The sequence below is a fragment of the Doryrhamphus excisus genome, chromosome 5 (genome assembly GCF_030265055.1).
Source record: "Doryrhamphus excisus isolate RoL2022-K1 chromosome 5, RoL_Dexc_1.0, whole genome shotgun sequence".
Taxonomy (NCBI): domain Eukaryota; kingdom Metazoa; phylum Chordata; class Actinopteri; order Syngnathiformes; family Syngnathidae; genus Doryrhamphus; species Doryrhamphus excisus.
The window spans coordinates 20,078,674-20,102,628 of record NC_080470.1 but is presented as its reverse complement, the minus strand read 5'-3'; the positions used below and the strand labels follow the sequence as shown (position 1 = coordinate 20,102,628).

General features: G+C 41.7%; 2 protein-coding genes and 1 long non-coding RNA gene across 5 annotated transcripts; 1 reads left to right on the top strand and 2 right to left on the bottom strand.

Moving 5' to 3' along the window:
* Positions 1–682: 682 nt before the first annotated feature.
* dynlt2b (dynein light chain Tctex-type 2B) lies at positions 683–4,373 on the bottom strand. 2 transcript variants are annotated; one of them, XM_058073183.1, is made up of 5 exons: positions 4,263–4,373; positions 3,407–3,540; positions 3,256–3,325; positions 1,825–1,888; positions 683–1,753 (listed from the first exon to the last, which is right to left on the bottom strand). In XM_058073183.1, exons 1-5 carry the CDS (start codon positions 4,307–4,309, stop codon positions 1,706–1,708), a joined length of 363 nt encoding a protein of 120 aa, XP_057929166.1. In that variant the 5' UTR covers positions 4,310–4,373; the 3' UTR covers positions 683–1,705. The 2 variants fall into 2 exon arrangements, with proteins under 2 accessions (XP_057929166.1, XP_057929165.1); XM_058073182.1 differs by lacking the exon at positions 4,263–4,373 and adding an exon at positions 3,811–3,987 and having other exon boundaries at positions 686–1,753.
* LOC131129526 (5-hydroxytryptamine receptor 3A-like) lies at positions 3,967–23,478 on the top strand. 2 transcript variants are annotated; one of them, XM_058073180.1, is made up of 21 exons: positions 3,967–4,097; positions 4,937–5,008; positions 9,438–9,512; positions 9,585–9,627; positions 9,707–9,870; positions 9,938–9,982; positions 10,057–10,163; positions 12,257–12,426; positions 12,675–12,841; positions 12,967–13,177; positions 14,361–14,546; positions 14,612–14,796; positions 16,650–16,713; positions 17,726–17,889; positions 17,963–18,007; positions 18,482–18,588; positions 18,666–18,835; positions 18,915–19,078; positions 20,187–20,397; positions 22,056–22,262; positions 22,328–23,476. In XM_058073180.1, the coding sequence occupies exons 2-21, from the start codon at positions 4,967–4,969 to the stop codon at positions 22,570–22,572; spliced, it is 2,772 nt and encodes a 923-aa protein (XP_057929163.1). In that variant the 5' UTR covers positions 3,967–4,097; positions 4,937–4,966; the 3' UTR covers positions 22,573–23,476. The 2 variants fall into 2 exon arrangements, with proteins under 2 accessions (XP_057929163.1, XP_057929164.1); XM_058073181.1 differs by lacking the exons at positions 9,438–9,512; positions 9,585–9,627 and having other exon boundaries at positions 9,717–9,870; positions 22,328–23,478.
* On the bottom strand, positions 8,649–21,340 carry LOC131129528 (uncharacterized). Its single transcript, XR_009129846.1, has 6 exons — positions 21,080–21,340; positions 16,642–16,706; positions 14,306–14,916; positions 13,962–14,188; positions 12,404–12,497; positions 8,649–10,116 (listed from the first exon to the last, which is right to left on the bottom strand). It is a non-coding gene; the product is annotated as an uncharacterized LOC131129528 (long non-coding RNA).
* Positions 23,479–23,955: the final 477 nt, after the last annotated feature.

The window sequence follows — 23,955 nt, the reverse complement described above, 5'->3', positions numbered from 1 at the left end:
TGACTTCATTTTCACGCAAGGCGCAATAACCTCCAAGACCTAAAAATGGTTGAAATACTCAGCGGACACTTCATTAAGCCTGCGTCTATGCAATGTGCCACACAGATCTGCCTTTCCAAAGACAATAATCCTCAGTTTGGCTGAGACTGTCGAGAGAGCTATGGATCCTACAATGATTGCTGTGGTTTAATTCACAAAAACACCTACCTCTTATATAATAAAACATTTAGTATGTACTAGAAACTCCTATTCTGAACCCCTTATACAACCCTCAATAAAATGCCACATTTTCCATACCATAATAGCCGCACATAGTTTGCTGGTTCTGCAATTTATAGTCAGGTATGACTTATATATGAAAAAATACAGTATGTACATATATATATATATAATTTAACCTGTTTTTAAATGTTAATTCACACTGATTGACTTTAACCAAGGGGTAAACTTACAGTCAACAGCCAAGAGAGGGCGCTCTCGGGGCGTGACCACTACACTATATGCTCCTCCCACATTCAGTGATGTGGGATGAGATCGGGAGCTTGGTGAACTTGCTTATCGCTTGTGATGTTTGTTTCTGGCCTTTATGCTGTTTACATTTTGCCTTTTTGGATCTTAAGGTTAGACCTACAAAATGTCAAAAGAAGAAATGTCAGTGAGGAAAAACAAATTTTGAGTCAGCAATTTATTGTATCAGCTGATGAAACGTTTAGAACCATAGCTTGAGAAAAAGCTGTAACCCCCCCCAAATAGATATAAAAGTAATGAGTAGCAGTACCGTTCTTGTTCATCACCTGAAAAACTGGTCTGGGCATCTTAATGCCAGTGTTTCCAGAAGGCTCATGAAAATGTGGCTCCAAGTGGTTCAGATGGAGGGCATCCACTGTCTGGAACATCCCTTGCCATGCATCGCTAAAAGAAGGAGGTTAGTCTTCTGCAAGAAGTCCACACAGACGAGGGCCTTCAGTCATGTGGTATGCCACCTGCAACATCGCCACATTGGCATCTGCCGTTTGACGCCCGGGCACAACCTGAAGTTCCATTGCAAGTAAAAAGCTGCCCAGATCATGACGGCGCCTCCTCCACTGTGACTTTATGGCGAACATCTCAGGTGGTGGGATCTCCTTGCCACATCAGCAACGTTGGAAGCCATCATGGCCATCAAGGGACAATAAAACTTTCTTCCACCTTTCAATGTTCCATGCAAATTCCAAACGGGTAACTTTGTGTAATGGGAGAAAAGGACCTAGAAGACGTTTGTTTGTTCTTCAAACCCTTCCCTTGTAGATGCCGTCTGATGGGTATTGGCCTGCACTCGGCACCAGTATCAACATTCATTTGGGTTGAGGATGGTCCCGTGTCTTAACAGACAGCCAATTGGATCCTGCTGCTCAGGGTCAGTGATTTTTTTGGGGTCTCCAACTCGACTTTTTTGTTTCATAACCCTCGGGATCTTTGAAGATGTTTCAAATGACCCTTACTGCATCCAACCTCAGCAGCAATGGCTGTACATTTTTAGTTTGAATCATTAACATATCAATGACAATTACATTCTTTTTTTTTTACCTTTCTGTGCTGATTGGTTTGGAAGAATCAAAGGGGTGTAAAAAATGCTTTATAGAGAGGCTTCCATATTAAGTTGCCCTATAAATGGCTACACATAATCAAAATGGTTGTTTCCACCTGCCCTCTGCCTCCTTGCTCCTTAGTAGAAATAGCTTCCAAAAACCGCCACAGCACAGAACAAGGAGTCCTGTGAAGGTGTCAGAAAGGTCAGGACCATCTCCTCCCGCTGACGACACCGAACACACTAAGAGTACTTACATTCATGAAAACATCTTCTGCGTAGTTGTCTGTATCGGCATCCCATAAACACCTTGAAGACATCCTGAGGAAGGAAAATCATATCATTAATTTGAAGCTTTAAGTGTCTGAATCTCGTTGTATTGCCATAGAAACACTGACACAGCTAACCTGCTGTTAGCCAAAACATGTGATTATACCATAAATAATGACCATGATGCTATTCCTGTGAAATATAGGCTTTGTTGAACTCTGACTGTGTCTGAATGGTACATTGAGTGCTGTGCTAAAATTGATACACACGTTTGGTGTCACTTACTGTACAAGTCTGTCCGTTATGAACTTCTACGAAAACGTAGACAACAAGTAAGGATTGAGTAAGACCCTCAAACAATGCACAACAATGAGCCAATTCAAGAAACAATACAAGCAGTTGATGTTTGCTAAATACAAGGATGAAGAGTCTTGAACCAGTCATGATGTGCTATATATATCACTATATTGACACTTACTATGGTACCCATTATGGCATCGGATGCTCATATCACCTACTTTGGTACGGGACTAAAAATTTAAATAAAAATAAAAAATGAAATTTAAATTTAAAAACAAAATTTAAAATTAAAATTAATAAAAATAAACAAAGATAAAATAAAAAATTACAATTAATTCATTAATTTAAAAAAAAGTTTAACTAGCAGGAAAGCAGGAAGTGAACAAATGTAACAGTTACTGATTGTAAAAGTACCAAATGGAGTGGTAGGATTTAATAAGCTTTGATTCTTCCTACTCCTTTTGGACATGTGGAACTGGGAACTGATTATGGGATGCACTCAATTGGAATCTGATGCATGTTCAAATGAAATTAAACCATTACCATTACCAGTGGCTTCTTTCTTTTTCGGGACATTCCAAATGGTCGAACTGGCTATGACCAATGATTCCGATTCATTTTCTATCTTCGCTCAGGTTGCCAAATGCTTGTTTTTCACTGTCATGGGCTGCTATTGGTTGGTCATATCACCTCGTAAAAAAATAACTCAAAATAAAATAATAAAATTTAAAATAAATTTAAAATTCAATACATTAATTAAATAAATTGATTAAATAAATAAAAATAAAATTAATTAATATATGAATTAATTAATTAAAAAAAACTTTAACTATGAACTGAGTATGTGATGCACTCAATTGTAATCTGATGCATGTTCATATGAAATTAAACCATTACCATTACCAAATACAGTACGGGATAATACAGGTAACATCCACAGCATGCATGTACCACCGCTCATCATTTTATATTTTGGGCCCATGCTGAGAATGTCAATATACTGTATTTCACACTTCAACTATGAACACATTCCAAATAAAGCTGTGATCTGTGTTCTACACATATAGAAACAGCAAAGTACAGTACAGTATCATTGAAATCAAACACAAATGACTCACTTGACTCCTTGCCCACGCTGTTCTCCAATGGTTACCTGCACAACCAACTTGTATCTGTCAAAGCCCAAACCTGCACAGCAAGAAAAACACCAATCATAAGGATTTCACACATTTAGTACAGGAAGTGTTTTAATGGAGTTGGATCACTCACTCTTGACTTTGTCCTTAATGCAGTCTGCCAAACTGCTGGTAAGCTCTGACGCTTCTTCTGGGTCGTACTCCGCCTCGGCCAGGCGCTTCTTCACTATTTCGTGTATGCATTCCTTCACAACAGCAGGCTTGAATCTGGAATGTTCCATCAATCCGCTGTAATGAACTGCATGTACTCTAGTTGTGTCACTACTACTAACTTTACACACCACTCATTTTGGGATGAAATTAGTTGCGTCAAACTGAGGTAGGTGTAATATTTTAGCAGGGATATTAAACTTTCACAATTTAAGACAAAACAGTAGAATACCCAGGATTACGGTAGCTAGGTAACGAGAGCGTCGGCTAGGCTAAAGCGAGAAGCTAACGTGACACGATGTAAATATTAGCTTTAAACCAACTCACTTGCGCTGATAGTTGGGTCGTATGAGATATGTATCCGAACCCTCCATGGCACGTCAATGGCACAACCACAAAATGCAAGTGGTTTCATAGAAAAGACCAAAAAAGCGAGTACTTCTATACTCACGCACAGTAGTTACTGTTGGAGACCGGAAATACATTTTAGGAGTTTTTTTCCACCGGAAGTGACGAATTCGCAATAATCAAATACAATTGTTGTTATATCTTATGTGGATTATAGTGTATGTTTTATTAGTAGTTATATTGACAATGAGTTGCGTCAAACTGAGGTAGGTGTAATATTTTGGCAGGGATATTATATGTTCACAATTCAGTACAAGACAGGAGAATGCCCGGTATTACGGTAGCTAGGTAACGAGAGCGTCGGCTAGGCTAAAGCTAGAAGCTAGAAGCTAACCTGACACGATGTAAATATTAGCTTTAAACCAACTCACTTGCGCTGATAGTTGGGTCGTATGAGATATGTATCCGAACCCTCCATGGCACGTCAATGACACAGTGTTTTCATAGAAAAGACCAAAAAAGCAAGTACTTCTATACTCACGCAAAGTAGTGGAGTAGTGGAGACCGGAAATACACTGGAGTGCTTTTTTTACAACCGGAAATGGCGAATTCGCAATAATCCAATAAAATTGTTGTAATAGCGTATGTTGATTATAGTGTATGTTTTATTATTAGTTATATTGTTTTTACACATAACACATAAATGAAGGAGATTCGTCACGGTCTCAGGTAAAGTCAATTGTTATTATGCGCCAGCACTTTCGACTCATTTTGGTTTGTAATATTTTCGATTTTCCGTTTTCTATACCGCTTATCTTTATTAGTGTCGTGAACATATTTGTCTATATGTTTGAACATATAGACAAACAACCATTCCCACCCACATTCATACCTATGGAAAATTTGGAGTGGCCAATGAAGCTAGCATGTTTTTGGAATGGGAGGGGAAAGCAGAGTACCATGAGAACTCCACACAGAGATGCCCAAGTGGAGAATCAAATCCGGGTCTTCCTGATTTCCTGACTGTGTGGCCTGTTTGCAAACCACTCATCCACCGTGCGGTCATGTAGGTTTTCTTCTGATCTAATTATGAATATCTTCTCAGATCTGTCAGAAAGGTCAAGATCACATCCAAATGAAAACAAAGAAAAAGAAAGCGTTGGATGCTGACTGGAAGGTAAATGAACAACCACTTTCCCATCAAAGTGCCTGCTTTGCAAAAAAAGTCAACCCCGCTCCAACCTTGTAATTTCCCTTTGCCTGTTTCTCCAAGTGGAGAAGATTTGGGGCATTACGGGTCACAAATTGGCACCTTGGAACAGTGGGACTGCAACCTTGCGAGGTTTTCACAGATAAAACTTGAGAATGTATTATTCCCCATTTTTACTTCACAGACATACTTTCTCTGAGGGTAGTGTTTTACTTTCAAAAATCTCACACACACCACCTTAAAGCTCACAGATCTATTCTTTGTTCTGAATATTATTACATTCAATTTACCTGGGGGCCACTGGAGCTAGGGTCTGGACAAGGCTGGCCCGCATCAGGTTTTCCAAAAAAAAAAAAATAACGCATTTATTAAAAACAAAAAAATATACAAACTTTTTCAGTGCTTTGGTTCCGATTTTCTACAACAAAAGCTCTGATAAAACATTCCACTGTTCTCAAATATCTTGATTTTTATTTTTCTGCACAAAATAAGACGAAAAATAAATAAACAAATCAAGAATAAAGAAATTCAATCAATCAGTAATAAATAAATATAATAATAATAAAACGGCAAATAATAAAAACTTAAGAAACCACATATAGTTGGTGGGTAGACCAATTATTTTTTTCAGATTAAAATTAACAAAGCATTATTAGAGCCCTGTAGACATGACAAAACACGACTATAGTCACATTTATACTCTTTTTATTTACAACATATTGCGCAACTGCAGGGTCTTGAGACACATGCTAACTCGCAAACTAGAGAGCTAGCGACCTAAACGGTAGCCTTCAAGTTATTTCCTTTAAACTTAAATAGCCAAAAACTTACCACTTCCACACGGATAGGGAGGATAACTATTAACAGTTATTTAACCTTTAACATGAACATTAATCAAACGTAATAATTTTTTCTGGGTACATGATACCATACAGCATCCATATCAAACTTGCGCGGGCCGCACTAACATTAAACTTTCATATCAAGGCGGGGGCCTCAAACTAGTGTCCTGCGGGCCACATTTGGCCCGCGGGCCGCGTGTTTGAGACCCCTGCTCTACAGAATGCAGCATCTCCAACAAAAGCCGTGCAGAAGGACCGGTGAACCTTTAATATGCATGAATGTGATTAGACCGACCCCATGCTGAGATTCAGATGCTTTCATACGTTTGAATGTTGCGTCGTACACAAAGAAAATGTGAATAGCAAGTTTGAAACGGGGAATATTATGCATCCGTCTGCATACATATCCTGTTAAAGGGATCAGGTTTTCCCTGTGGGACATGATGATGAATCATTTCAAAGCCATGACTATATAAGCCAGGGGTGTCCAAACTTGTGAAAAGATGCAACCTTGATATTTTGTACAGCAACACGTGTACTGTACTTATGCTAAGAGGTTATACTGTATATACGGAAAAAGCTGCATCTCAGCTTTGTGATATATTGGTGAAAAAGCCTATTAATAGTATCAATGTTACTCTTTTTCCCAGTTTTGCTGTTATTTATTTATTTTTTTTATTTATTTTATGGGCTGCACGGCGGGGTAGTGGTTAGCGAGCAGACCTCACAGCTAGGAGACCCGGGTTCAATTCCACCCTCGGCCATCTCTGAGTGGAGTTGGCATGTTCTCCCCGTGCATGCGTGGGTTTCCGGTTTCCTCCCACATTCCAAAAACATGCTAGGTTAATTGGCTAACTCCAAATTGTCCATAGGTATGAATGTGAGTGTGAATGGTTGTTTGTCTATATGTGCCCTGTGATTGGCTGGCCACCAGTCCAACGTGGACCCCGCCTCTTGCCCGAAGACAGCTGGGATAGGCTCCAGCACCCCCCCTTGCGACCCTTGTGAGGATAAGCGGCAGATAATGAATGAATATTGTCCTGGTTTTTAAATAATCTTTGGAAATATTCATTTTGTAATAACATTCAGTCATTTATTTTCTACCGCTTATCCTCACAAGGGTCGCGGGGGTGCTGGAGCCTATCCCAGCTGTCTTCGGGCAAGAAGCAGGGTCCACCCTGGACTGGTGGCCAGCCAATCACAGGGCACATATAGACAAACAACCATTCACACTCACATACATACCTATGGACAATTTGAAGTTAGCCAATTAACCTAGCATGTTTTTGGAATGTGGGAGGAAACCGGAGTACCCGGAGAAAACCCCTGCATGCACGGGGAGAACATGCAAACTCCACACAGAGATGGCCGAGGGTGGAATTGAATCCTGGTCTCCTAGCTGTGATGTCTGCGCGCTAACCACTACCCCGCCGTGCAGCCCCATTTTGTAATATTACTACCTTATTCCTCAAATATTTAGACTTTATTCCAACGCTCCAGATTATAACTTTTTCCCCAAACTAATTTTGGAAAAACTTTCTAAAATTACTGCAGATTGTTTCAATTTTTGCAGTTTTTTTTAATTTTCTTGTTAAATGATAATTTTAGAATGTGCCACAGGCCAACACGTAAACATCCTGGGGCAGCAATTGTCCCTTGAGGCCGCACTTTGGACAACCCTGAGCGCTGCTCTGCCAGTGACATCTTTTTCCCAAAGCGCTGTTGCTTCATATAGAATATTGAATAATGTGTCATTTACTGTACACAGTATGTGGGTTGTTTATTTTCAACAGTGCGGCCAGAAAAAAATCAAATGCTGCGGTCGTAGCAGAGAGCATTCGGTATTTGCGTACGGCAGGTGTGATGATGGACACACTGCAGCGGTGGTTTGTTTTGTTGTGGATAGATTCCCATCATGCTGGCGTTGCATCGTTTGGCTTCTCCTCCATTATTTGCATGTTTTTTGAAGTCACATCACGCTTCATTTGCACTACTACTACCGCTATGCTGTATATACAGGTATATATAAAGTACACGCAGGCTAGTAACAAGCACTCACATCTTCAAATCACCGGTCGGTAAGTTCTATTCATTTCAAACAGGGGTCTCAAACTCATAAATGTTGTATTTTAATGTATCTTTTACTCTGTTTACTTGCGTTTATTCAACTCCATTTTTCTGTAAAGCATCTTTGAGTATTTTGAAAAGTGCTATACAAATAAAATGTATTATTATTATTATTATTAAAGAGCAACCATACATAAAAGCTATAAAAAAAGAGCCTAAAAACATATAGCACCACCATTGTTGGTGTATTCCGTCTAGTGACGCCCCTGTTCATTTCTCAAGGTCACACAATGTCACCGTTTGTTTGGTGTACGGAAACACTGAGCTTACCTCGACGGCGCTCATCTCTGATTAAATATGACTCGACGGGCCGCGGGTTTGACACCTCTGATTTAACCCTTAGATGCACGAGTGACTGGACCCTAGACTCTTCCATAAGTGGTTAAAAAATGACCCATACTAGAATCAATGCCTTTTTATGCCAATTTTGCCATTTTGGTTAGGAATAATCACTTGTATGATATTTAGTATTATATTTAGGACCACACGAGAATGATTTCATGTTAGAAACATCTTCATTTTTCACTTTTTTACATCTTTGAAAAAGAAAATGACCCCGTACAACAATAGAAAATGGGAGGATCCATTGTGTGTTGCATAAAGGTAAGTTAAAAATGTGAATGGCATGATATCAAAAACATGTTTTATGAGGAATACCTGGAATATGAAATGATAAAAAAAAATTAATTACAAAGATATTTCAAGAAAACACCCTGACCGGGTCATTTTTGACCCACTTATGGAAGGTTGGGGTAGTAACACAAAAACAAAAAAATCTTAAAATGTATAAAAGATAAGTTAAAAATGTGAACGGCATGATATCAAAAACATGTTTTTTGAGGAATACCTGGAATATTAAATGATAAAAATTCTAGATATTTCAAGAAAACAACCTGACCGGGTCATTTTTGACCCACTTATGGAAGGTTGGGGTAGTAACACAAAAACTAAAATTTCTTAAAATGTATAAAATATAAGTTAAAAATGTGAACGGCATGATATCAAAAACATGTTTTTTGAGGAATAACTGGAATATGAAATGATAAAAAAAAATTTAATTACAAAGATATTTCAAGAAAACAACCTGACCAGGTCATTTTTGACTCACTTATGGAAGGTTGGGGTAGTAACACAAAAACAAAAATTTCAATGTAAAATGTAAAAATGTATAAAAGATAAGTTAAAAATGTGAATGGCATGATATCAAAAACATGTTTTTTGAGGAATACCTGGAATATGAAATAATAAAAAATTTTAATTACAAAGATATTTCAAGAAAACAACCTGACCGGGTCATTTTTGACCCACTTATGCGTCTAAGGGTTAAAAAATTGATATCCTTCAGTCCAAAGTATGGAGGCACGTTCCCGTGTTATGACATGAGAATGTGATCCCACACTGATCCCAACATGATTTATTGCATAAAGGAAGACCAGCACTTCTCTGCAGGTACCACATATGGAACACTTGGCATGATGGCCTTCACAAATACTTCATTCCGGGTAAAGTATCCTCTTCATTTGTACATCCTGTCTGTTTTCATCAAGCTGTGACTGACAGTGCTTGAATTCTAGTGGACACTTCTGTGGATGATACCGCTTCTTCTTCTTCTACCCGGTACGTTATATTTGGCTACATGTCGATTCGTGTATGGGTTCCTGGCTGGGTTCTTCATGTGCTATTTCGCACCCATCAGCTCCGTGCAGCCCCATCCAGGTGACGTGCTCAGAACCCAACCACCTGGCCCTGCTGGAGGCCCTGACACCCATCTTTAACATGGCCGCCATGAGACCCGTCACCAACATGACCACCCCCACCAATGTCAGCGTACGCTTCCTCCTGTACGGGATCCTGGGAGTGGTAGGTTGAGATCCAGGTCTGAAATCCAACTTGCCGCAGTAAAACAACCAAAGTGTCTTGTCCTCAGAATGAAAAGGCTCAACTCCTGACAACGTACCTGTGGCAGCACTTTGTAAGCATCTTGCTTTCTTGTTCCCGCTGCCAAGCGACAGCAGACTCACTTTTTCCCGCTTCTTCTTGTTTCAGTGGTGGCAGAATGAGCTGGTCAGTTGGGACCCCCTCCAGTGCGGCACCGACAAGATCTCCCTGCCCAGAAATAAGTTTTGGGTCCCGGATATCGTCATCAACGAATTGTGAGTTGATTTCAAGACTGGGAACATGCAACTCTTGCGCCAGCACTTTAATACAATATCGTCGTAGGCAGGGATGTCCAAAGTGTGGCCCGAGGCCGTTTTTTGTTGGCCGTGGTACAGTCTAAAGAACATTTGCGAGAATAAATGTGAAATAGTTGGACAAATAAACAACCAATTCTTATTCTTGTCATTTTACAAGAATAATACAGAACACAGCAAATTTCTAGAGTTGAAAAATCTGGAGTTAAAGTAAAAAAAGTGAAAGAGTTGAATTTTTGGATTTGATTGTTTAACCCTGACTACCACATGTGTTAAGGACTACTACCAGGCAGTGTCATTTTTTGGAGTTTATTTCATGGGTGTTCAGGCACCTGCACTGACGCACCCCCGGAGTTGATGAGTTTTTTTTTGTATTACCCGCCGTATGTGGCTCACAAAAGAAGCTCTTGTTGCATCCGGTAAACGGTTTTTGCTCAGTTTGTAGACAAAAACGACTAGCTAAACGATTAGCTAACCGCCTTTCTGTTCATCATTCACCGTTCCTGGAAATGTTTATTGTTCTTCAGTGTGTGTCTGCTTGTCGAAAACGGTAAGGAAAGAAACAATTCCAAGTAGCGCCAACGCGGTTATGCGAAAAACCTTTCTTTTTATGAGTCAGGGTTAGATAGGCTGTCGTAAAATATGACCGTGTTAAGTGTGAAACGGTGGAGACAGGGGCGGCACGGCGTTCGAGTGGTTAGCGCGCAGACCTCACAGCTAGGAGACCAGGGTTCAATTCCACCCTCGGCCATCTCTGTGTGGAGTCTGCATGTTCTCCCCGTGCATGCGTGGGTTTTCTCTCCCACATTCCAAAAACATGCTAGGTTAATTGTCTAACTCCAAATTGTCCATAGGTATGAATGTGAGTGTGAATGGTTGTTTGTCTATATGTGCCCTGTGATTGGCTGGCCACCAGTCCAGGGTGAACCCAGCCTCTCACCCAAAAGACAGCTGGGATAGGCTCCAGCAACCCCCCGCAACCCTCGTGAGGAAAAAGCGGTAGAAAATGAATGAATGAATGTCGTACACAGTAAAATGTTCAGTGTAATAATTTGCGCATATAAAATGTAACTCAACTCTAAATAGTGTTAAATTAACTATATACGTATTAAGTGTTGGCTTTTAACACCGGTTAAGAGTTAATATTAAAATCAACTCCATTCGAGAGTCACATTTTACTCTCGAAAGAGTAGTATTTTACCACCAAGAAGAGTTCAGTTTTAACTCTGAATAGGGGGTAAAAGATCAACTCCAAAAGCAGAGTTATATTAACTCTCCTGTGGAGTCAATGGATGGTCACACATGTACACTCAGATTGAGTTGATTTTAACTCACATGGAGTTCATTCCAAAGACCAAAATTTGCTGTGAAACATTAAGTCGTAGCGAAACGGACATTAACCGAATCAAATGTTCCCAAGAATGCTAACACAAATAACACATTTTCATAATTTTCCATACAGAAAATACACGAGGATAAATGATGAATGAAAGGCATAAATGTTCATTCATTCATTCATTTTCTACCGCTTATCCTCACGAGGGTCACGGGGGTGCTGGAGCCTATCCCAGCTGTCTTCGGGCGAGAGGCAGGGTATACCCTGGACTGGTGACCAGCCAATCACAGGGCACATATAGACAAACAACCATTCACACTCACATTCATACCTATGGACAATTTGGAGTGGCCAATTAACCTAGCATGTTTTTGGAATGTGGGGGGAAACCGGAGTACCCGGAGAAAACCCACGCATGCACGGGGAGAACATGCAAACTCCACACAGAGATGGCTGAGGGTGGAATTGAACCCTGGTCTCCTAGCTGTGAGGTCTGCACGCTAACCACTCGACCGCCGGCATAAAGGTTGATCTAAGAAAATTCAACAGTTTGATGCGTGTAAAACTACCATCAGAAGCCTCAAAGCGTGAACACGTGCAGCCGATAGGTACTAATGTGTTTCTCTCTAAACTTAGTGGGTGGGGCTTAAACACCGGAAATGACGGTCTTATCGGTGGAAGTGCCCTGAGATCATACGTGTACTTTTGTGTTTTGCAGCATGGACGAAGACAAGGCTCCATTTGTGCCTTACGTCAATCTGTACAGCGATGGAAGAATGCAAGACGCCAAACCTGCCAGAGTCATCAGTTCGTGTAACCTGGACATCTACACCTTCCCCTTCGACATCCAGGACTGCACTCTCACCTTCAGCTCCTTCATCAGCTTCGGTAAAGGTCCTGATGGCGGTTCAGCGTTGAGGTGCATGTGATGGAATTGGAGGTTCTAGAACCGTGAAGATCTGTGAAAACATGAATTTGATCAGATGTTTCTCTGCGTAGTCGCGACTACAAGTCAAATGGCATCAAACATGGATGCTTCTGAGCATCTTTATGGGTTGCTTGTGCACAGAAACGTTGCAGATACCTGGTAGATGAACCCCAAGAGAAAAGACCAAATTGTTGTGCTTTTTGATCAGAAAAAGACCTGAAGGTGTTCTCATCCATGCCTGACGACGAGGTCACAAAAAGGTCCAAGAATGTGATGACCACCTTGGGGGAGTGGGAGCTTCTGGACATTACCACCGAAAAACAGTCACATGTACACGACACAGAAGATTCCTTAATGGACGAGCTGGCATTTCATGTAAGTTGTATTCTCAAGTACCGCATGCCAGTACATGAATACACACGCTACTACCAAGTACTGCATGCTAGTGGAGAGGTCAGAGCCGAATCAGAGACGTGAACATTTTCCCGTTCCCCTGCTAGATCCGCTTGCGACGCAGGTCTACGCTGTACGTGGTCAACCTGCTGCTGCCCAGCTGCTTCCTCATCACTGTGGACCTCTTCAGTTTCCTGCTGCCTCCTCAGAGCGTGGACCGCTCCTCCTTCAAGATGACCCTCATCCTGGGCTACACCGTATTCCTGCTCATCATGAACGACCTGCTGCCCATCACCGGAAACACCATACCCCTCATAAGTACGTGTACACTTGGGTAGTCCATCGGTCCAGTAGGAGTACTATAAAGTACTATAGGTCTCATTGTTAGCACACAGTAATAATAACAAATAGACTCTGCAGTTCTAGACCTGCTCTGTCTGTATAGTACCTTGGGTATGAATAAATATGATTGGGATTGGATTAATTTAACTCAGACCTAACCCTGGAAGGATTCTTAGTCCTGCCTCCAACCCCAAACCTAAACCCTAACAACATGAAGTAGTCAGAGTCCACACACTACCTCATCCATAGTGGCAATAAAGTATACTATACTACTCTTTAATAGTCAATACTCTGTTTGTGTGTTTATATGCTTGTTATTGTATATTACGCATCCTTTATTCGTGTAAGTTCCGGTTGTCTCCTTCAGGAAGCGTATGGGTAATATCATGGCGTGTTCCTGCTGGAAAATGTTGCTGCAGTACCCTTTGAACCCTGCAGATGGCGCCATTACATCGCTTTCACAACAACAGCAGCAAAAGTGTTAAAAGCCACTGTGATTTCATAATAAAAAAATACAAAATTTAATTAAAAAAAATAATTTAGAAATAATAGATTTGATATTTTAATTAAATGATTTTTTTTTATTAAATTAAAAAATTATTGAATTAAAAGAGACAAAGTAATAATGTACTAATAATCAAAGTGGATAGTAATAATATACTAATAATCACCAACAGTACACCACAGGGCTGAAACGTAGTATTTTCCTGAAGTGTACAGTAAATCACTTCTTAGCGTGTGTCGTTTTAGGAAATCTCACCGTGTGAACGTTGCATCCTTTCATTTTTCACTGGGTGGCCTGGCGGACAGCGCTGGTAGAAGTGATGGTAGAAGACCTCAGGTTTGGATTTAGGATGTGAAGCAGGGGAAGGAACGGATGCTAGGCAGCAACAGGCAGACCTTCCGTGTCAGACCTTCCTCCATGACAAAGAGTCATTTTCACCAGCCACCCCCCCCCCAATTGGGTGCTAGTCTGCATGCAGGAACCTGGGAAACAAATTGATGCGGTGCAGGGCGGCGTGGTGAAGTGTTACATTCTCTACCGACAAACACGTTCACATTTTCATATCATCAACATTCAAATAACAAGCAAACGGCTTTCACCTCAAGAAGTGACTTTTCTAGACGTGTTTGACGTATCTCCTGTCCTTCACACCAGACGTGTTCTTCTCCTTGTGCTTGGCTCTGATGGTGGCCAGCCTCCTGGAGACCATCCTCATCACCAACTTGCTGCTCAGCTCCAAAAGCCTGCGTCCCGTTCCCGGCTGGATCCACGTGCTTCTCTTGCAGCTCCTGGGACGTCTTGTGGGTCTGCCCTGGGAGACCAAAGAGGTTGAAGAAGCAGGTACGCAAGTAGACAGATACCAATCCGAACCGTAAAGACATGAAAGATAAATTGTCCACTCTCAGACACGAGGTCGAGCGCCGTGTCGGCACAGCAAGGAGATGATGAAGAGCCTGAAGAGGAGGAAGGAGCGGCGGTGGAGGACAAGGCCGTGCGGGAGCTGAGGAGCCTGGGCGGAGACCTGAAGGTCATCCGCCTGCAGGTGGAGCAGCAGCTGGGGGGCAGCCAGACCTCCGAGGATTGGATGCAGGTGGGTTTCATCATAGACCGCCTGCTGTTTGGCATCTACATCCTCTTCATATCCATCAGCTTCCTCACCATCATCGTCATCTGGGTCGCCTCTTATAGCCAGTAGATGCCTTCAGTCTCTCTGTGGTGGGAATTACGGGATGACTAGTTATTAGTCCGTCAATAAAAATCCTTTCCAGATGCATCATGTATGTTACAGCACAGAAAGTTTTGTTAAAACAATAAAGTTTTAACAAAACTTAGTTGGTTGTCGTTATTTAGAAACACAACACTATGAGAGAATAACCACTCATCTAAAAAGCTTGAGCATCCTTAGAGTAGTCACCGAGTCAACAACCAACTGGACCGATTACTTCCAGCAGAACCTCTACAGTCAAACACAATCCTGTGTTCAGACATTCCATGGACATCCCGTCTGGCCTTAGGGTTAGGGTTAGGCTAACCAGTAGAGGCTAACCCTACTGGTTAGCCTAACCCTAACCCTCTAACCCTAACCCTAATTCCCGAACCCTAAACGCCTAATTCCCTAATCCTAACCCTAAACCCCTAATTCCCTAATCCTAACCCTACCCTTACCCTAAACCCCTAACCCTAATTCCCTAACCCTAACCCCCTAATTCCCTAACCCTACCCTAACCCCCTAATTCCCTAATCCTAACCCTACCCTACCCTAACCCTAACCCCCTAACCCCCAACACTAACCCTAATTCCCTAACACCCTAAATCTCTAACCCTAAGCCCCTAATCCCCTAACTCTAACCCCCTACCATTAACCCTAATCCCCCAACACTAACCCTAATTCCATAATCCTACCCTAACCCTAACCCCCTAACCCTAACCCCCAACACTAACCCTAATTCCCTAACCCTAACCCCCTAAATCTCTAACCCTAACCCCCAATTCCCTAACCCTAACCACCTAATTCCCTAACCCTAACCCCCTAATTCCCTAATCCTCCCCTAACCCCAACACTAACCCTAATTCCCTAACCCCCTAAATCTCTAACCCTAACCCCCTAATTCCCTAATCCTCCCCTAAACCCTAACCCCCAACACTAACCCCCTAAATCTCTAACCCTAACCTCCTAACCCCCCAATTCCCTAACCCTAACCCCCTAACCCCTTAATTCCCTAACCCTAACCCCCTAAATCTCTAACCCTAACCCCCTAATTCCCTAACCCCCTAATCCTAACCCTAATTCCCTAACCCTACTATACAGGCAGCTCTTGGAGTGTAAAAAGATGACCGGAACATAAAACACTGTGCGATCTCGCCTGGTCCGAAAAACCCGAAGGGACCAAAACCACTAGGAAATCATGTCCATCCAGTTCATCTGATCCTGAACAAAAATGTATTTTATATGCAGACAACAACACAAACATAATCAGAAAGGATGAATGGATGGAATTTATTATCGCTGTTAATTACTTTCAGACACGACCGCCGTAATTGGAGTAAAAGTCGATCTGAATAAAGAGAATATTTTCATTGTTCGAGCACAGAAAACCTGTTTATTTCTTTCTGAATCTGATTCCAAACATTATTAGAGCTCTCTAGACCTGCAATAGCACCCCTATAGTCACCTTTACACTTCTATTATTCTTTCTTTACACCACATTGCAGGGACATAAGACACTCGCCGCTCATAGCATATAGCTAGCTACCAAGCTAACTCTGTAACTAGCCTCCAATTTATTTATTCCCAAAAAGCCAAACACATACCACTTCCACACGGAATGGGATAAGTCTTTCTTTCCACTTTGACCGGGATGACAGTGGACAACCCCCCCGCCCCCCTACCCCAGCACCACCATCCTAACGCCCTTTGACCCCCCCTCTTACTCACTCTCTTAGCGCCGCCCGCAGGAAGTCAAGTCTTCTGTGCTTCTCTTCATCTTCATCTCTCTCCTCCTGCACGGTAAGACATCTTCTTATGTTGACGCTTATTTTGCACTGAACAGGAAGTGACCTTGCACATTTTTTTCTGGCAACTTAAAATGAAAGGAATATTTTTCAACAACCCGAGTTGAGTAGATATGCGTGGGTAGACGTTATTGATGAAAAACGCTGTATCTCTTTCATCTTTGCTTTTTTTAAAAAACTATTTTCATGTTTTTTTTTGTTTTGTCCTATTATTATGACTTTATTCCCGTAATATTATTATATAATATTATTTTTTATTATTATTGTTATATTTTATTATTATTTCATTTTTATTTTATTTTATTATTATTTTATTTTATTATTATTTTCTCCGGGTACTCCGGTTTCCTCCCCCATTCCAAAACATGCTAGGTTAATTGGTTATTTAATTGGTTAATTGGTTACAACCAAAAGTACAAAAAAATACAAAGAAAAAGTATATTTGTTGGAGAATGATTTACGTTTGCAATATTGTAAGAAATTAAAAAAAATATGAAAAAATATTTGAAGAAAACAGAAATAGAAAAGCAAAGTCAACATACATGAAAAAGTGAAAAAATAATCTTTTATTAGATGAAACCATTTTGGGACTGATATTTTATGAAAAATATTACTAAAATATTACTATAAAAAAATGAAGTTGAAAAATATTAAAGAGAAAAATTTCTCCAAAATTTCTCTGGATGGAGAAAAATAAGAAAAAAACCCTCCTAATTTTTTTCAGATTCAAGTGAAAATACTACTTTTAGTTTTACGTGCGGAAAACAATGTCAATGGAACTTATTGATGCGGACTTCCATAGTATCGAATTCAGGGGTCTTTCCCAACCTCTTCATGGAAGTGCTGGCTTCCATTGGCCCCATGGCGGGTTGTTTAGCAGTCAGCAAAAGCGACATCGCCGTGAAGGAATGTTACCGGGAAAAGCGTGAGAGGTTGGACTATCGTCGAGCAGAAGAAGAGCAGATTTGGATGCGGCCCTCTAAAGTTCCTCCTTGGTTCCTCTGCAGGATCATGCAACTCCGTCATGCAGAACTGCTCTCGCCCGGACTCCCTCGCCCTGCTGGAGGCTCTCAGGCCGGTCTTCAACCTCAGCTCTATTCGACCCGTGGTGAACATTTCAACCGTCACTCACGTCCACATCGACTTCATCCTGGTGGGCATCCTGGGCGTGGTAAGTTCTTCGCATGGAGGTCATGGCTGCGCTCAGTCAACATCCTGACCGCCTTTTTTTTTTCCTTCTTTAGGATGAAAAGGCGCAGATCCTCACAACGTACATCGTCCAATACCTGGTGAGTCCAGGCTGTGGTCGCATCCGATGTAAACACCGTAAGCTAGCGCTACATTTAGCACAAAAAACATTTGCGAAACAAACTTTTGGGAACCTCACGACTCACCGTTTCATCCGACAGACATTAAACTCATCACGTAGCAACTTCGAAGCCACCTAGCAAATATGCACGACATGTACCAATATGAGTTTAAAAGAATCGGCAGCTGACGTCATCGCAGCGCCCCAATGAATGCATTATGGGAAACCTTTTATGGTGACAGTTGGGTATTTTTCCATGTCAAACTCATATTGGTACATGTTTGCATATTTTTCAGTTACAGTGTTAAGCTTCTGTGTGATGAATTGAGTGTTTTATATCATGACTTCCTGTGATTTCCAAAGGCTTGAGCGTTGAAACAATTGGAAGTTTACTTTAAGGAGAAAATTAGCGGCTTACACGTGGGAATTGACAGGAATTTTGATGGCATTGCAGACGTGGAGGAACGAGTTTGTGAGCTGGGAGCCGAGCGAGTGCGGGGCCGAGCACATCATCGTTCCCAGGAAGCTGCTGTGGATCCCCGACGTGGTCATCAATGAGTTGTAGGTGGCCGCAACGACGCAGGAGCCAATCACGGCGCACAAACAGACGGCGTTTGAGTGTTGTTGTGTTCCGGCAGCATGGAGAGGAACATGGCGCCAAAGTCCTTGTACTCGTACCTCTACCACTTCGGCACGGTGCTCGATGCCCGGCCCATCCGAGTGGTCAGCTCCTGCAGGCTGGACATCTACGCCTTCCCGTTTGACATCCAGAACTGCACTTTGACCTTCAACTCATACCTGCACCGCGGTGAGTAGGAGCACGCCGCCGCCGCTTTCGTTGCTGCTAACCTGCTTGTGTTACCTCCCTCCCCCATCCCGACCCCCAGTATCCGCGATACAGCTCGGCCAAACGTTTACAACAGAGAGGATATTTGAATATTCCAAAGAAATGATGACCACCGTGGGCGAGTGGGAGCTGATCGGAATGTCTTCGTTCAAGGAGCAACTCCCGACTTCAGACGACGACATTTACGAAGAGATGCGCTTCTTTGTGAGGACCAACTTTTATTATTTCACTTCAATTCTTAGCAGCTCTCACAACTACGGCCGAGTTTTGGGAACGCTTTGGAAAAAACTCGTGAGAGAAAAAAGTCGTAAATTAGAAGAATAAAGTCGTACATTTACGGGAATAAAGTTGTCAATCTAGGAGTCTTATGACAAAGTTTACGACATTTATGAGAAAAAAAGTCATAATCTACACGGAAAAACAGCAAAATGAAAAAAACAAAAAAAGTCGCCCATTTACAAGAACATTTCTTTAATCTTACAAGAATAAAATTGTCAATTTAGGAGAAAAAAGTCGTAAATTATAAAAAAAAGTCGTACATTTACAGGAATAAAGTTGTCAATCTAGAGTCTTATGACAAAGTTTACGACATTTACGAGAAAAAAAAGTCATAATTTACACGGAAAAACAGCAAAATAAAAAATATAAGAAAAAAGTCTCTCATTTACAAGAACGTTTACAGGAACAGGAATAAAATTGTCAATTTATGAGAAAAAAGTCGGAAATGATAACAATAAAGTTGTACATTTACGGGAATAAAGTTGTTAATCTAGGAGTCGTATGACAAAGTTTATGACATTTACGAGAAAAAAAAGTCAGAATTTACACGGGAAAAACAGAAAAATGAAAAAAGTCGCACGTTTTTTTAATCTTTCAAGAATAAAATTGTCAATTTATGAGAAAAAGTCGTAAATTTGCAAGAATAAAATTGTAAATTTTCCAAGAAAAGTAGTAAATGGACGAGCAAAAAAAGGTGTAAAATTATGCAATAAATTAACAAGAAAAATAGTTGTACATTTCCGACAATAAAGTAATCTGTATGCTAGAATAAAGTTGTAATCTTACAAGAAGAAAAATAGAAAAAAGAAAATAATTGTCATTTAGGATAACAAAATAAAATAATAATAATAATAATCCTACAAGAATAAAGTCAGAATTTATGAGAAACATTTTCTTGTAAATGTAGGACTTTATTCTGCAAATCTCGGGTGATTTTTCCCAAAGATGTCCTGATAGCAGGCGGTCGCAAAGTCGTGAGAAGCTGCCAAGAGACGCAAAGTTTGACCCCCACGCCGGCCACCCCGTGCGGCAGGTGTCATTGCGTCGCAGGTCTACGATGTACGTGGTCAACCTGCTGCTGCCCAGCTGCTTCCTGATCACCGTGGACCTCTTCAGCTTCCTGCTGCCCCCCCACAAGGTGGACCGCTCCTTGTTCAAGATGACCCTCATCCTGGGCTACACTGTCTTCCTGCTCATCATGAACGACCTGCTGCCCATCACAGGAAACACCATACCCCTCATAAGTACCTTCGCACCCATCACAAAACCACTCCACTCCACTCTCAGGTGGAAGAACGGCCATCATGTGGTCGGAAAGTTTAGTGTTGGTCATAATTCAGGCAGCGTGGGATTATTTTTGTAATATTTTGAATTAATTGGGACGCTATTATTTTTGGCTCATAATACTATGACTTTATTCTAATAATATTACAATGTTTTCTGTACATATTACAGTTTTTTTCATGCTAACATTACTGAAAATTCACAATATTCACATAACTGTTAGCATAAGAGCCAACAGTTGAGTCAAGGCGCATTATAAGGCTTATACTGCCATCTGGTGGTGGAAAGGGTGAATAGCAGCATGACTAACTTGAACTCTTCTAATCGGGGGGCCGCCATGCCTGCACATTACGGAAGCCCCGTCAGTAATTTATATGAATTACTCAACTAATTGACGCTAATAACAATAGGTACTCCCAAATATTACATATACAATACACATATAATACATAATACAATATATATGTACATATACACATGTATACATCCGCCACTGGATTGTAAACATGCCAACAAATGAAGCTCTGTAACATGACACCCGGTCCAATTACTGGTACAACATGACTGGTGGTATGTGTAATAGTCCATTAATAGTAATAGTCCCCGCAAAAGCCCCCCAAGACCCCCCAAGTTCTGACTCACTATTTGGATGGACGTACACCGTAAATCCGCCAACTTGATTGAAGGAGCTAGCATCCTCTTCTCTGGATAGCAGCTGTTAGCTGTAATGAGGGGGCGGAGCTTAACTTGGTCGCTGGATGAAACTAGTCCACGTGATAATAGAAACCGGAAGTGTCCTTATATGGTCTCCAAACAAATTAGCCCTCTTAAAGTCATAGCCTTTTTTACAATTACATATTGTTTTTGTCTGAATAGGCTTAATTTTTTATGTGATTTTACTTAAAATATTACTTTTTTATTCTGGTAATATTACATATTTTTTGTCCTAATATTCCAGGACTTTAGTCCTCATGTAAAATGTAACTTTTTCTGATCATACTTTTGATTTTTTTGGACTATTCTGATAACATTTTAGTGCGTAAAATTTTACTTGAATCTGAAAAAAAGGTTTTTTTTCCAATTTTTCTCCATTCAGATAAATTTTGGGTGTTTTCTCTTCTCTAATATTTTCAACTTCATTTTTTTAGTACTACATTTTTCATAAAATATCAGTCCCAAAATTAGAAGGGTTTTTTTTCTTATTTTTCTCCATTCAGAGAAATCTTGGATGTTTTCTCTTCTCTAATATTTTCAAGTTCTTTTTTTAGTAATAAATTTTTCATAAAATATCTGTCCCAAAATGGTTTCATCTGATAAAATTAAAAAAAAATTACTTTTTCATGTATATTGACTTTGCTTTTCTATGTTTTCTTCAAATATTTTTTCTTCAAAAATGTTTTTTTTCCTTACAATATTACAAATTTATTCCCATTTTTAAAATGTGGTATTATGACTTTATAATTTTAAAATATTTATCCTTTTTTAATGCTAAACTCCTACTTTATGACGGTAACTATTTGATTATTAACTATTATTTCCGTGCTTGTGCCCCGGGGAGGGCCGGTCAGCCCCCCCATGGTTGAAGAAGATGTGACGTGCGTACGTGTCGCCATGACAGACGTGTTCCTGTCGCTCTGCTTGGCTCTGATGGTGGCAAGCCTGCTGGAGACGGTGGTCATCACCAACCTCCTGCACGGCTCCTCTCGCTACTCACCAGTTCCTCGGTGGATCCGAGTGATGGTCCTCCACGTCGTAGGCCGCCTGGTGCTGCTTCCTCCAAAGGCCGAGCAACCGGACGGGGTCATCCAAAATCCTGCCACGTTGGGTAAGAAGGTTTATGAAGACAAAGGAAGCGTGTTCAATGACGGCCATCCTCCTCCTGCGCCACAGAAATGTCCGCAAGGGCGCCGGGAAAGGAGGACGCGGCCCTGCGGGAGCTGAGGAGGCTGGGCCGGGACCTGCGGGCCATCCGCTTGCGGGTGGAGCAAGAGCTGGGGGTCGGCCTGAGCTGCGGGGAGTGGATGCGGGTGGGCTTCATCATAGACCGCTTCCTGTTTGGCATCTACGTCCTCTTCATATCCGTCTGCTTCCTCATCATCATCATCATGTGGGTCAGCTCCTACAACGCCGCGTGATTGCACCGCGTGGGAGAGCACGAGCCGTTTCATCCAAAGCATCCGGCTGCTTCTTCAACGAGATCTTCCTCCATGGAGACCAATCCATCCACCCAACCAACCATCCAACCACCCATCCATCCATCATCCATCCACCCACCCATCCATCCATCCATACATCCAACCACCCACCCACCCATCCATCCATCCATCCACCCAACCATCCATCCATCCACCCAACCAACCATCCATCATCCATCCATCCACCCATCCATCATCCATCCATCCACCCAACCAACCAACCATCCATCCATCCACCCAACCATCCACCCAACCATCTATCCATCTAGCATCCATCCACCCAACCAACCAACCATCCATCCTCCCAACCATCCATCCACCCAACCATCCATCATCCATCCACCTACCCATCCACCCAACCAACCAACCAACCAACCATCCATCCACCCAACCATCCATCTATCATCCATCCACCCAACCAACCAACCAACCAACCAACCAACCAACCAACCATCCATCCATCCATCCATCCATCCACCCAACCATCCATCCACCCACCCACGCATCCACCCATCCATGCATCCACCCACCCACCCATCCAACCAACCACTCATCCATCCATCCATCCACCCACCCATCCATCATCCATCCCCAAAATGGTGATAAATAAATAAGTGTGCCTGTTTTTAATCATTGTTGTCATGCTAGCATAAGCGTAGTGATGGGCTAACAGCTAAAAAGAGTTTAGACTAGTATATCTATATATACAGATTATATATCTATAGATATATATATAGACTAATATCCATCATGAACAGTCTGGCCAGTCTTTTATTGTCAATAGAATTCCATAAGAAAATAAGACAAATGCTAATCATCATTTCCATAACAACTTCAATGTGCGTCAAAGGAAGAAATAAACGTGTGTGCAGTGCATTTAAAGGGTTAACACTTTGAAGGCACCAAAGTGGGTGCTGAGCAGTAGAAGAACGTTGGTGTGTGCGTGTTAGGGACTTGGTCGCTCGTTAACGCTTACAATTAAAGCCTGGAAGCGCAGCTGCAAAATGAGACGGGGAGTACAAGCCAAGCCAAGATGGAGGCCACTGGAGCGTTTGGACGCAGGGCTGCAATGGATGCCGAGGTACCAGGTGTCCCAGCGGAGGGGGGCAGGCATGCCCCCCTCCCAGACGTCACTGGGATTTGTCCGACAAGCCCACCAGGCCACGTGGAATAAAAAGGTTGAAGTGCTGCAAAGGTTCCATCTCAAGACCAGGCTAGCCGTGACATCCGCCTAGCTTTAGCACTAGCTTTAGCACTAACCCGGCCCTAAGTTCAGGCCAGCGCTGTGGTTTAAGGCTGCTATGCTAGCCCTGCATGCCGCAT

Excerpts from the sequence above, each read along its gene's own strand:
- LOC131129526 (XM_058073180.1), top strand. The coding sequence starts at position 4,967 with ATGAAAACAAAGAAAAAGAAAGCGTTGGATGCTGACTGGAAG. Across the intron at positions 10,164-12,256 it reads GATATCGTCATCAACGAATT|CATGGACGAAGACAAGGCTC; the intron begins GTGAGTTGATTT and ends TGTGTTTTGCAG. Across the intron at positions 12,427-12,674 it reads CAGCTCCTTCATCAGCTTCG|AAAAAGACCTGAAGGTGTTC; the intron begins GTAAAGGTCCTG and ends CTTTTTGATCAG.
- dynlt2b (XM_058073183.1), bottom strand. The coding sequence starts at position 4,309 with ATGGAGGGTTCGGATACATATCTCATACGACCCAACTATCAGCGCAA. Across the intron at positions 3,541-4,262 it reads CGACCCAACTATCAGCGCAA|ATTCAAGCCTGCTGTTGTGA; the intron begins GTGAGTTGGTTT and ends GGAACATTCCAG. Across the intron at positions 1,754-1,824 it reads CAGAAGATGTTTTCATGAAT|GACTCCTTGTTCTGTGCTGT; the intron begins GTAAGTACTCTT and ends ACACCTTCACAG.